Below are 13,525 nucleotides of genomic sequence, written 5' to 3'. Positions count from 1 at the left end.
AAAATGCTTCCTCCTCATCTGACCTGCTGAAATAATTCAGTCAGATAACTCTTGATTGTTTTTATGTAAATTATTGCCCTTTTTAGACTTAGAAAATTCTGTTAAAACGTTTGAAAGCAACTGTCAAGCTGAATCTCAGTACAACTCCTTACACAATGTTCCATTTTATGCCCATTTTTTTTACTTAGAAAATTCAGTTTAAGTCTTGCATGTAACTTAATGTCTCAATAACAGCTACATAATAGTAGATTGAAACTTCACACGACATCCTTCCTAACCAACGCATGATGGAGTAATTTGGTCGAAATTAAATAAAATTATGGCCCTTATAAACAATATGGTTGAAGTTTTGCATCCAGATTTAAATTGCAATCATTGCATGCTATGATAAAATGTTAATTTTGAAGTTTCATCGAAGATATCCAATGTACATCTTTCACTAAAATCTTTCATCTCAAGTTATTTACATGAAATGTAAACAATCCTTATCAACTGTATTTATCTTTACTAAATGTATAACTTATTGTGTTATGCGGAATGTGTTTACTTGATAAAAAAAAACACACAATCATGCATTGTAGAAGGGTCTCTGTGACAGAGTGGTTAAGATCGCTGATTTCAAATCAATTGCCCCTTACCGATGTGAGTTCAAGCTCCGCTCAGGGCATTGAATTATGCATGTGACGAAGCCATCAAGCTGACTTACAGAAGATCAGTGGTTCTGCTCAGGTACCCGTCCATGACGAAGTAATACATGGAGAAAGGGCACCTGGAATTTTCCTCAATCATCAAAAGCTGGAAAGTCGCCATATAATTATTGTGTTTATGATTGTGAACACAGTGAGTCGTAAAACACAACAAAAACAAGAAAAACAAAACATTATCCTCCTAAGTTGGGGAAATAGGTGACATATTGTCTAATACAGAAGCTGACCAATGTATGAGAGTAAGGGATAAAAAGTATTAAAACTTGATAAGAAATTCTAAGCAATTTTATTCAACCTGGTATAACATTGCAGTCGTGTTAAAGAATCTACATTATCGAAAATGGGGAGGTAATATTATATAACAATGATTTTATTGCATTCCCACTATTGACCTAAGTGTGTTGATTTAAGCATACATTAGATAATAATTTATGTTGACGACTGTCTGACTGTACCTGCTGTTTATGAGATATCATATATTTGTTCATATCATGTTTTGACAACACCTGGTATAACTTGGCTTGTTCAAGTCGGTAAACATGTTATTTTGTTATCATAAAATATTTTCAAAGTTATATCAGAATCAGTGTGGGCACTCTTTGTGCAAGGCTGAGGATGTACAGTGGTGTGCTGTAAGGGTTATTTAAGCGAAATATCTCTTTGTAACAAAAATGGCGGAATTTTAAACCATAATTACATGCGCTAAAGAAATTTTTGGTTAGTAAGTGGATTTTGTTTTACATTTCATAGAATAAACGGCCCAGTGCTGTGGTGCAAAGCCTATTCCTTAGCAACATTTCATTTACAGTTGAATAACTGTAAAGACAAAAAGGTTTTATGAAAGGTTTTAGGCTCAGATGCAATGTTTACAAATAAACGTATTGATTATTGACATAATTATACCCATTCCCTTGTCAATATGACACATCTATATATGTTTTAAAAGCTCTTTCATGTAGATATGCCAGTTTACCTACTACCCACAAATTCTGGTCGCTTTCTTTCACAGTAAACCCTTTTTGGGTAGAGTCAAAACACATTAAGCACATTTAGTTTGACTGTAAACGTAAGTTTGACGAAACGGATGATTTTCTGGGTATCCCTTGTATTTCTTACGATGGTTATTGATCATTTTCCTTTCCGTTTATATCAATTACTAGTGCAAACCAATCTGTTTTATTAAAGACAGAGTTTTACTTGATGACAATAAAAAACTTACGAAAGATATTCTTGGTCTATAGTGCGGTCATATGTGTGTATTTTATCAAGAGGACTGGTCTTTGTTTTCCTGTCAGAATAAACAAGATAATTCCAAAGCAAATTGTGATTAGTGAGTCAACTTCCTGACAAGAAGGCTGTACTTGCAAATTGACATGTATTTGACTATCGTAGAAAAGGCCCATCTATTTGTCTAAAATCTCCTGCTTGATACTTTGGTAGATACTTTCTTTCTCATGACCTATAATTCTTAGTAGTATATCTATCTTCAAGAAGAATAACATTAACCCTTACCCTGCTAAATTTCTACAAAGAACTTGCCCATCTTTCAATTTGGACAGTACCATTAGCTGCTAAAAAGGGCTACCAAAAAGATACTGAGTGAATGGCAAACAGTGGATGTACAGGCAGATCATGATTAGCACTGATCGCAATGGCAGAATAAATCGTGTCCAGCATGATAGAGTTAACATAAACCACTGTGTAATTAAAGTACTTTTGTAATCCAAGTGGATTTCACTCTGTAGGGGTTGTACAGTACACTTCAGTCTGAATGAGATACTGATTCAGTCATCACAGAATTTTATTTCCCTGATGTACATACATATAAGGTTGTGTTTCTGTCTATATATTTCAGCATCTTCAGAGAACTAAGAAGGGATAATATTGATGAATAATAACAGTTACTTATAGGAATATGAGAGCCATATATATAGTAAACATCTGGCTAGCATGTGCTGTATCATGTTCGGCTGTGTTTGGTTTCATCTTCAACAGTAAGTTGCATTTGAGTATAATTTGTTTTGGAATGTAATAATCAATTGAGATGCGACATCTTATTTGAGGATAACTTCGTGCTCAGATGAGCGATTGTGACCGGTCATTGTCCGGCCTCGTCCGTCAACATTTGCCCTGTAAACACTAGAAGCCACAGTTGTGATCCAATCTTTATGAAACTTGGTCAGAATGTTTGCCTTGATTATCCCTAGTTTCAAACTAGGTCATGTGGGGTCAAGACCTAGGTCAGTAGGCCAGATCAAAGGAAACACTCTGGAGTTCACAGTTTAAGTTTGAAACTCATGAGAAAATTGGTCAGAATTTTTGTCTTGATGACATCTAGGTCAAGTTCGAATCTGGGTCATGTAGGGTCAAAAACTAGGTTCCCGGTCAAATTAAAGGAAAGCTTTTTAACACTATAGAGGCCACATTTATAACCCTATCGTCATGAAACCTGGTCAGAATATTTATCTTGATGACCTTTAGGCCACATTAAAGACTTGGTCATGTGAGGTTAAAAACTAGGTCACTAGGCAAGATCAAAGGAAAATCTTGTTAACATACTAGAAACCATATTTCAAGTTTGAATTTAATGAGAATTGGTCCAAATGTTTTTCTTGATGATCTCTAGGTCAAGTTAGGATCTGAGTTATGTGGGGTAAAAACTTGGCCTCCCGATCAAATCAAAGGGTATGCTTGTTAATACTCAAGAGGCCATATTTATGGCTCTATCTTTATGAAACTTGGTCAGAATGTTTGTCTTGATGGCCTTTACATCAGGTTTATTTCGATCACCTACAAAAACTAGGTCACCTGATCAAATCAACACTCTAGAGGACAGATTGTAAGTTTGAAACTCTTTAACCACACTTACACAAAACTATCTCGATTCCTTTCATGGCTCCTAGAGTTATTGCCCCTGAAAGAGGAATATTTTCTAAAGTTTGTCCTTTTAAGCCATTCAGAGGTTTCTTTATGCTTTAATTTGATACAAACTTGCACATAAAGTTAATCTTGAAGATTTCTAGTCCAAGTTCGAAACTGGGTCGTGTGGGGTCAAGAACTAGGTCACCAGGTCAAATCAAAGGAGGTTTACTGACCCCCTTCCGCCCATATCTGCCGAGTCAGATAACACTGATATCAAGGTAGTTCAGCACGTTTGATAAACCGTAAGTGATGGTGTAACGTCATTTTTCCGGAAAACGTAGAATAAAGCCTGGATTCGGCGCATGGAAATAAAATCTGTTTCAGTTTAAGAATTTATGGCAACTTGTGAGTAAAATGACAATGGCACTGCTACTATCTTTCTAAAGTTAAAATATGATATTAAAACAGCTGACACGTTAAATGATTTAAAATAGTGTCTTAAAATTAGCGTGAAATGTGCAGTTCACTTTAGTCATGGCTAAATATCTCAAAAATAAGTATACGGACCTATACATTTCATTTCGACACATCATAGATCATACGTGTATTTACAATTTTGAGAGGTTTCATTAAAATCTATGTTGTAGAAAAATTTCTATTTGCGAAAATGTTATGGGTGTTATGATTTTCCCATAGACTCCCATTACGAGGGGTGTTCCAAAAGTAATGTCACTTGCATCGGTTCTCCTATACTGCAAATGTTCTGATCATTTTAACTTGCTCTGCCCTTCAAAATACTCTCCGTCAGCCTGAATACACCTTTTGAGCCGGTCAGTCCTCTTTCGGAAGCATTGTTCATACTCTTCTATGGGAACACCCATCAGATACTGATAAACAGCAGATCCAAGGGCATTTCTCGATTTGTATCTCTTTCCAGACAGATGATATTTAAGTTTGGGAAACAGGAAATAGTCGCAGGGGGCCAGGTCTGGCGAAAACGGAGGGTGTGGAAGGACGGTAACCTTCTCTGACTCCAAAAACTCGGTCACAATGCGTGCCTTGTGAGCGGGTGCATTATCATGCAAAAGTCGGAGGTACTTAAGTCCTGTTTTGGGATGGCGACTTTTGTAGTAGTTCTTCAATTTTCTTAGAACAACTTTTTTTATAGAATTTTCCTATGACCGTACTGCCTTTTGGTACCGGAATTTGAATGATTGGACCCTTATGAGTGAAAAAAATACATACAAAACCTTCTTCACCGTTCGTATTCGTTTGGCAATACTTGGGCGTCTCGCATTTTTGGTGACCCAAATTCGGTTGGAATACTTCCGCTTTGGTTCAAAATAATAAACCCAAGTTTCATTACCAGTAACTATGTTATCAAAAACCTTTTTGCTGTATTTTAGGTACATGTTCAGAAGTTTTTTTGCCATTGTTACACGGGTCCTCTTTTGTTCATCTGTTAACAAATGGGATATCCAACTTGCATTTATTTTTCTAAGTTTTAGGTGTTTCTTCAAAATTCCATGAACTCGTGCTAACGACAAGTTTGTCATTTGGGCCAGTTGCCTTAAGGTGAATCGGGAATCCTTTTTTAGCAAATTGAGGATTTTTTCGATGTAACCTTTCGACGTAGTTGTTGTAGGACGATCTGTGCGAGCAGCATCTTTGAGTTGCTGCTGTCCGGTCCTAAGTTTAGCTACCCACCTACAAATAGTCCTATGAGACATTTGACCCTCCCCATAAATGTCGCACACCTCACGGCGAATATCTACAAGCTTCATGCCGAGTAGCGACCTACCTTTTATGTAGGCCCTAATTTCAAGCACATTTTCAGCTCTTTTCCCAGTCATTTTGTGTAAAGTGTAATGAATACGCTATAAAGCAATGTACACTGTTCCAAGGTCAGTGAACGTGTGAGCGCGATATTTACCTATGTTACGATTCAGTGATCATTCTATCGACACGAGGTGGTTTTGTGTACACATGACACGATTTCCGCGAAATAAAACACAAATGACATTATTTTTGGAACATCCCTCGTATGAAAAATTGCGTGAGGTTCAAATTTTTCACATACATCTAGCAAAAAATTAAGCACACGACCCTATCTTTTTTATTTGCTGAATTTTCTAAGTATATTCTGAAGTTTTGAAAAATCAAAGTTTAATCTATTTCTACATTGTAGAAACATTGTCGATCCAAACGTGCAGAACTACCTTAAAAGACGGTAGTCTGTTATTTGGTGTATTATGAAACTCATATAACCTGTCTAGAACAACATATTTCCTCATCTTATTTCATAAAAATTGATTTCTGAAGCTAAAATAGATAAATTTATGTTTTACAGATTTGAAAATTCATCCACTCCTGAAACATCTGAACGCATCAGTGGGCACCCATGTTGAATTCAACTTAGACAATGTTTATTTACTTTCTGTAAATCATCCTCTTAAATAAATCAGAACATGCTTTATTTCTTTATTTCTACATGTTTTACAGAAATGACTCACACAACTACTAACTTGTCCGGCAAGTTAATTTCACTTCCAGTTCCAGACCCCAAGTCAGAGAGACTTTAATATCTACATTTACGCTGTAATTAACACTTTTGCTTCTACTTAATGAAAAATGAATGCACTATAAGTATGTTGTTTAAGATGTATTTTAAACCTTTCCAAACACATTCCATGTAACATTTGTTATGTCATGACAAACGTTACGCAATGATACCTGATTAAGTATTACTGTTTCTGCGCGATAAAATTGGAGACAGGCAGAGTTTAGGAAATTATTATTAATTGATGTTGCAGAATCTGTTTAGAGAAAGTCGTGCAACATTAAAACAGGACTCTATAACAAAACTGAACCTGGAATGGAACTGATGTTACATCTAGTCTGTCAACATGAGTGTGGCCAATTATTGAATTGATAAAAAAGTAAAGTGTTTTTTTGGCAGTTTTCATACTACTTGCATGATAAAGTCAGCTATATCCCCTAGATATTGGGTAGGTTGAACCACTTGCCACATCTAGCCACAAAGTACTTTGATCAGCTTCATTTCATAGTAATCTGGAAGTTTACACAAAGGTAATTTGATAGGATTCAAATCTTGTCAGATAACTCCATTACTTCGACATTATAGGAATGGGCAAGTATTTTAGGGCAAACAGCAAACAGTTTTGTTGAGCGTATGCTTTACAAATTGACAACAGACCACTAAAACAAATATTTTACAGTATTTGCAAAGGAGAGCCAGGAACCAGACGTAAGTCTTTATCCAGTGGATCCAGCAGTTTCATCAGACATCACTTTCAGGTTTAACAGTTCTTTGCACAGAAAATCAGACACTAAGGACCAGATAAGATTTTTTCGGGAGAGAGGACAAGTTTAAAAGTGCAAAAGATCTTACAAAAAATGGGAAAAATACCACTGAACTTACAATATATGAAGTCAGTGAAGCAGATCAACATTTATTTTTTTAAGTTTGTTGCACCCTGGGTAATTCCTGAACTTCAAGTGAAGCAGTAGTATCCATGCCGAATGTTTTCCGTAAGTGAGATATCCCATGTGCTTAATGTCTATATTATGCTTTTAATGTTATAACATGTATTTTCTTCCATGTACAGATTCACCAAAATTACACAATGGCACTCTTATCCCGTTAGATCCCGATGTTTGCACCTCACAGAATATCACATTTACATGTACGCTTCTAAGTACTCCAAATCCTAGCAGCTCCATTGGCTTCGCTGTGAAAAATGAAAGTACGAATAGGGAGTTTCTACCTGTGGACGAGGGAAGAATAACTGTGATAAATGAGACCTCATCAGAATTTAAGATTTACAACATCAACGCCACAACTTACTTCTTTGTTAGATGTTACTACTGGGAAACTTTTGGTAATGTTGATGATACATCCAAGCAGCTGGGTTATACATCTACAGCATCTGTTTACCGTAAGCATCTCAAGATAGGTTGGTCATTTTAACTTTTAGGGTTGAACTAATTCCAACATAAACATTTTGGTTTGGAATAAGCAGTATGTCAGGAAATGAAACATAGAAAAAGCTCCTCAAAAGTATCAAAGCACATTTTTAAGAGATTGCATTTGGAATTCTGAGGCATCGTCTACATCATCACTAACTGGGGCCGCTACTGTAGACCATATGCTGTATTGTTCTTCTACTGTTTTCTTTGAATATCAGTAAAAAAAAAGATATTTTAAGATCTCTAGCACATAATGGTAGCCTTACTTTATCATAAAGCGTCAGTGTGTTAGAATTAGAACATAGGCGTCAAAATTCAGAACAGAATTTCTAACCAAATTTAAACATACTTATTTCGAAAACCTAAAACAAACAATACGGCATTTGAGTTAAAAGGTTTAATCACCAGCATGTGTATCTCAAAGTCAGAAACAAGAAAAATACATTCATAGGCTTAAGGGAATTCGTGAAACAAAAATGAACCGTGCCATGAGAAAACCAACATAGTTGCTTTGCGACCAGCATGGATCCAGACCAGCCTTCGCATCCGCGCAGTCTGGTCAGGATCCATGCTGTTCACTTACGGTTTCTCTAATTACAATTGACTTTGAAAGCGAACAGCATGTATCCTGACCAGCCTGCGCGGATGCGCAGGCTGGTCTGGATCCATGTTGGTCGCAAAGCCACTATGTTAGTTTTCTCATGGCACGGCTCAAATATATTCACAATATTACTGCAGATGGGTGGGGTACTTGTTACCTGATTAAGTATTACTGTTTGTGCGATAAAATTGGAGACAGGCAGAGATTAGGAAATTATTAGTTGAGGTCGCAGAATCTGTTTAGAGAAAGTCATGCAACATTAAAACAGGACTCTATGATAAAACTGAACCTGGAATGGAACTGGTGTAACAGTCTGTCAAACAGTGTGGCCAATTATTGAATTGATAAAAAACAGTCAAGTGTTTTGGGGCAGTTTTCATACTACTTGCTTGATAAAATTAGCTATATCCCCTAGTTATTGGGTAGGTTGAACCACTAGCCACATCTAGCCACAAAGTACTGTGATCAGCTTCATTTCATAGTAATCTGGAAGTTTACACAAAGGTAATGTGATAGGATTCAAATCTTGTCAGATTACTCCATTACTTCGACAATATAGGAATGGGCAAATATTTTAGAGCAGTAGTGTACAAATAAATTGCAAACAGTTTTGTTGAGAATATGCTTTACTAATTGACAACAGACCACTAAAACAAACATTTTACAGTATTTGCAAAGCAGAGCCAGGAACCAGACGTAAGTGTTCATCCAGTTGATCCAGCAGTTTGTATTTCATCATACATCACTTTCAGGTGTAACAGTTCTTTGCATAGAAAATCAGACACTAAGGTCCAGATAAGATTCCTTACGGGAAAGGACAAGTTCAAAAGTGTAAAAGATGTTACAAAAAATGGGAAAATAACACTGAACTTACAATATACGAAGTCAGTGAAGCAGATCAACATTTATTTTTTTTAAGTTTGTTGCACCCTGGATAATTCCTGAAATTCAAGTGAAGTTGTAGTATCTATGCTGAATGTTTTCCGTAAGTGAGATCTCCCATGTGCTTAATGTCTATATTATGCTTTTAATGTTATAACATGTATTTTCTTCCATGTACAGATTCACTAAAATTACACAATGGCACTCTTGTCCCGTTAGATCCCGATGTTTGCACCTCACAAAATATCACATTTACATGTACGCTTCTAAGTACTCCAAATCCTAGCAGCTCCATTGGCTTCGCTGTGAAAAATGAAAGTACGAATAAGGAGTTTCTACCTGTGGACGAGGGAAGAATAACTGTGATAAATGAGACCTCATCAGAATTTAAGATTTACAACATCAACGCCACAACTTACTTCTTTGTTAGATGTTACTACTGGGAAACTTTTGGTAATGTTGATGATACATCCAAGCAGCTGGGTAATACATCTACAGCATCTGTTTACCGTAAGCATCTCAAGATAGGTTGGTCATTTTAACTTTTGGGGTTGAACTAATTCCAACACAAACATTTTGGTTTGGAATAAGCAGTATGTCAGGAAATGAAACATAGAAAAAGCTGTTCGAAAGTATCAAAGCACATTTTTGAGAGACTGTGTTTGGAATTTTGAGGCATCGTCTATATCATAACTTACTGTGGCCGCTACTGTAGACCATATCATAAAGCGTCAGTGTGTTAGAGAACATAGGCGTCAAACTTCAGAACAGAATGTCTAACCAAATTTAAACATACTTATTCCGAAAACCTAAAACAAACACATCGGCATTTGAGTTAAAAGGTTTAATCACCAAGCATGTGTATCTCAAAGTCAGAAACAAGAAAAATACATTCATAGGTTTAAGGGAATTCGTGAAACAAAAATGAGCCGTGCTGGTCGCAAAGCCACTATGTTGGTTTTCTCATGGCTCGGCTCAAATTTATTCACAATGTTACTGCAGATGGGTGGGGTACTTGACAGCATCAATATTTGCTCGAAATTCATAAACAGTTATGACAACTATTTATGCTTCTTGGACAGCTTTATTATGTAATGCATACATGTGAATAAAGAAATGATACCTATATTTTATCAAATTGATTTTATTGTAGGTAAATTTGCTTTGTGTACCTAAAAGGAAGCTGCCCTATCACCTAATTTTCAGAGTTTGGCTTGGATTTCTTTTGAGGACATTTCTTCGTATTGTACTTAGCTAAAAATTATAAATCAGCAAAAAACTTCATGTTGGAATTAGTTTGATGTTCGGACATTTTGTCTTGTGATATAACCGGTCTAAGAATATATAGTTCTTCTGTCAAAGTGATATAATTATTTGGTTTTCCTACTAAATTAGAAGTATTGGTTTTGTTTAGGTATTTCAACCCAGTTTTAGGTATTTCAACCCAATAATTTTCTACTTTTAGCTCCGCTATACGAAGTGTATAGAGAGCTGTCCTACTCACCCAGTATCCGCATCAGTGCCGGCGTCAGCATCCGCGTACTCGTACAAACCTTAGTTAAGGTAGCTGATGCACTTTTTATTTATTTGTGTCAAAGTTTCTTGATGAATTTGATTCTAACTTAAAAGAGTCATTCCTAAGAATCACAGATATCATATGGCATAAGTGCAACAAATCTCGCACCAATATTTCATAAATTATGACCACTTTCTACTTTTAGACTTTTTGGTGCACTTTCACTTTTAGTTATTACTAAATGGATTTGATTCAGACTTACAATACATCCCATACAACATATAACATAAGGGTCATAACACTGGCACCAGTATGAATTATGCTATGAAGTCGATATACATTTAGTTCAGTGTGTGTTATTCATTATCAGATAAGGTAGGATCACCCTAAATAAATCTTTTAATGTTATCTCCCGAAGGAGTTTGCTGAATGAGCCACGCCATGAGAAAACCAACATAGTGGCTTTGCGAACAGCATGGATCCAGACCAGCCTGTGCATCCGCGCAGTCTGGTCAAAATCTATGCTGTTCGCTTTCAAAGCCTATTGCAATTAGACAAACCGTTAGCGAACAGCATGGATCCTGACCTGACTGCGCGGTTGCGCAAGCTGGTCTGTATCCATGCTGGTCGCGGCTCAAATCTAGTATTACGCACATTTCATTGAATTAGACCCAGACATTCTGCTGCTTCAAACTTACATGTATATCATATTAAAGCATTTGCCAACTTGTTTGTTAGATTTTGATAAGAATCTAATAAATAATGTTCTTTTTTGTTGGAAATGTGTTGTTGAAACCATTGTTGAAAAGGAGTATCAACAAATTTAAAGAAACAGATTAAGGTATCGTACACCTTTGTGTACCCTTAAATGTTTTATATGTTTCACTGTGCTTGAATATAATGCACCACACTCCTATGTTAACCTTTACCCTGCTAAATTTCTAAAATGGATTTGTCTGTCAATCAATTTGGGCAATGCAATTTATTATTTAAAGGGGACTATTCACTGAAATGTTACTGACTGAATAGCGAACAGTGCACCATGATTGGTCTGCACTGGTTGCAAAAGGCAAATTCACTTGCCACCAGCAGGCTAAAGGTTAAATATTATTTAAAATATTAATCCCTCTATCCTATGAAAATGGAAGATTCAGTGTGTGGCTTTATAATCTAGATATCCTACGCAACAAAAAGTAAATCTCAAAATAAAAATGCACACGGCTTTTCCGGTAACTTTGTCTGACAGTCAAGCAATGATGTAAAGCTTCGAACAACAGAATTTTGCAATAATTTATGATAAACGAAATGTTTAGTATTATTATATTTGTTGATTCCACAAATTGTCAATATCCTTGTACATTTTTTTGTTTATCTACTTCTAAGGAAATGAGATTTGTTAGGAATCTGCCTTTCTTGAAGATGCATTTTATTGACAAAACTTCTCAACTTGATTTTAAGTATGGAAAAACAGTGATTAAGATTTTATTAAATTCAGTGTTTAAATCAAGAGCTGAGTTTAGTTTTGTAATAATCATCATACATATATGAATATAGTTTTTACTTTTACATCATTTTTTAATTATGGTTGGTCTGTTTCCATGGCTTTTGTACGGTCTGAAATTAAAGTTAATTCCAACACACATATTTAATCTTTTGGGCCTCCGTAGCCCAGTGGTTAACGCAAATCACTTCCTCAACACTGTTCTAGGTTTGAGCTTCGCTCGGGGTATTTAATTCTTCATGTAAGGAAGACATCAAGCTTCGCTCAGGGTATTTAATTCTTCATGTAAGGAAGACATCCAGCGTGCTTATGGGAGACCGATGGTTCTACCCAGGTGCCCGCCCATGATGAAGAAATGCACGGAGGAGCACCTGGGGTCTTCCTCCACGATCAAAAGCTGTACAGTCGGGATGTGACCTATAAGTGTATCGATGCGACGTTAAACGCAACATAACACAAACAATTTTTACTGTTGGAAATCTGTGAATATATGTCCTTGCAAAATAGCTAATTTTGAAAAAAAAACACAAGAAGTTAAATGATTTCATGGCGATAATTATTAAGCAAAATGAAAAGCTTGATTTATATTAAAAATTTGTTTGTTTGTTTGTTTGTTTGTTTTGTGTTTGAGCTGTTTTTCAACAGTATTTGAGTTATGTAACAGCGGGCAGTTTCACATACCAAACGTTCCTGGATTCTGTACCAGTACAAGCCTGTTCTCCGCAAGTAACTGTTAACTTCCCCACATAAATCTGAGGTGGAGGATGAATGATTTCAGACACAATGTCTTATATCAAATCATCACAGAGAACATACGCCTCGCACAGGGATCAAATTCATAACCTAACGATCTGTTAATCTTCGCTCTCCCTACTGAGCTAAGTGAGAGGGCTATTTTGATAGTAACTATATACATGTATATAAATAAAAAGATAAAATATTCACTTTATTGTATGCAATTTTAGTTATGCCTGAAAAAGTAGGACATATGGATTGTATTGTGAAAAACTACATCGATTCAATGAGGTGTTCTTGGAATTATGGGGACAAATATAAAAGCGGCCAGTTACCAGATGTAGAATTTCAATGGTATGAATTTAATCTTTGCTAATTTAATATCTTTGGAAACTCAGTAAGGTCGAAGATGGTGATTTATAGTCTGACCAAGGTGTAATAATACCTAGAGTTTCACCTTTCATCGAAAGCTGGAAAAGTCGCCATATGAATTCAGTTGTGTGACTCAGTGTTTATTCTAGGATGCGCAATTGTGAGAATCATTCTAGTTTGTTTTCCAGATCCCACACATTTCTGGGTCGTATTCACAACCAGGCACGCACATACTTTCTGTAGACACGCAGTAATAAACTAAAATTAACATACACAGCAAAAAATAAGCGATATAAATTCTCATGCGTAAGAGCAATATGTTTTGTTAATGAGAGTGCTTTCCCTTTGGTCGTATGATT

The 13,525-nt window shown here is 36.0% G+C and overlaps 1 protein-coding gene across 1 annotated transcript; it reads left to right on the top strand.

Moving 5' to 3' along the window:
- The first annotated feature begins 1,315 nt into the window (after nucleotides 1-1,315).
- On the top strand, nucleotides 1,316-13,170 carry LOC128555980 (uncharacterized). The gene is made up of 5 exons (XM_053539853.1): nucleotides 1,316-1,424; nucleotides 2,563-2,701; nucleotides 7,199-7,546; nucleotides 9,223-9,552; nucleotides 13,025-13,170. The coding sequence occupies exons 2-5, from the start codon at nucleotides 2,623-2,625 to the stop codon at nucleotides 13,168-13,170; spliced, it is 903 nt and encodes a 300-aa protein (XP_053395828.1). The 5' UTR covers nucleotides 1,316-1,424; nucleotides 2,563-2,622.
- The last annotated feature ends 355 nt before the right edge of the window (nucleotides 13,171-13,525 follow it).

Source organism: Mercenaria mercenaria, chromosome 3 (assembly GCF_021730395.1).
Source record: "Mercenaria mercenaria strain notata chromosome 3, MADL_Memer_1, whole genome shotgun sequence".
NCBI classification, from domain to species: Eukaryota; Metazoa; Mollusca; class Bivalvia; order Venerida; family Veneridae; genus Mercenaria; species Mercenaria mercenaria.
The sequence above is the reverse complement of the archived record's forward strand: the minus strand, read 5'-3'. Positions and strand labels throughout refer to the sequence as shown.

Excerpts from the sequence above, each read along its gene's own strand:
- LOC128555980 (XM_053539853.1), top strand. The coding sequence starts at position 2,623 with ATGAGAGCCATATATATAGTAAACATCTGGCTAGCATGTGCTGTATCA. Across the intron at positions 7,547-9,222 it reads CCGTAAGCATCTCAAGATAG|ATTCACTAAAATTACACAAT; the intron begins GTTGGTCATTTT and ends TTCCATGTACAG. Across the intron at positions 9,553-13,024 it reads ATCTACAGCATCTGTTTACC|TTATGCCTGAAAAAGTAGGA; the intron begins GTAAGCATCTCA and ends ATGCAATTTTAG.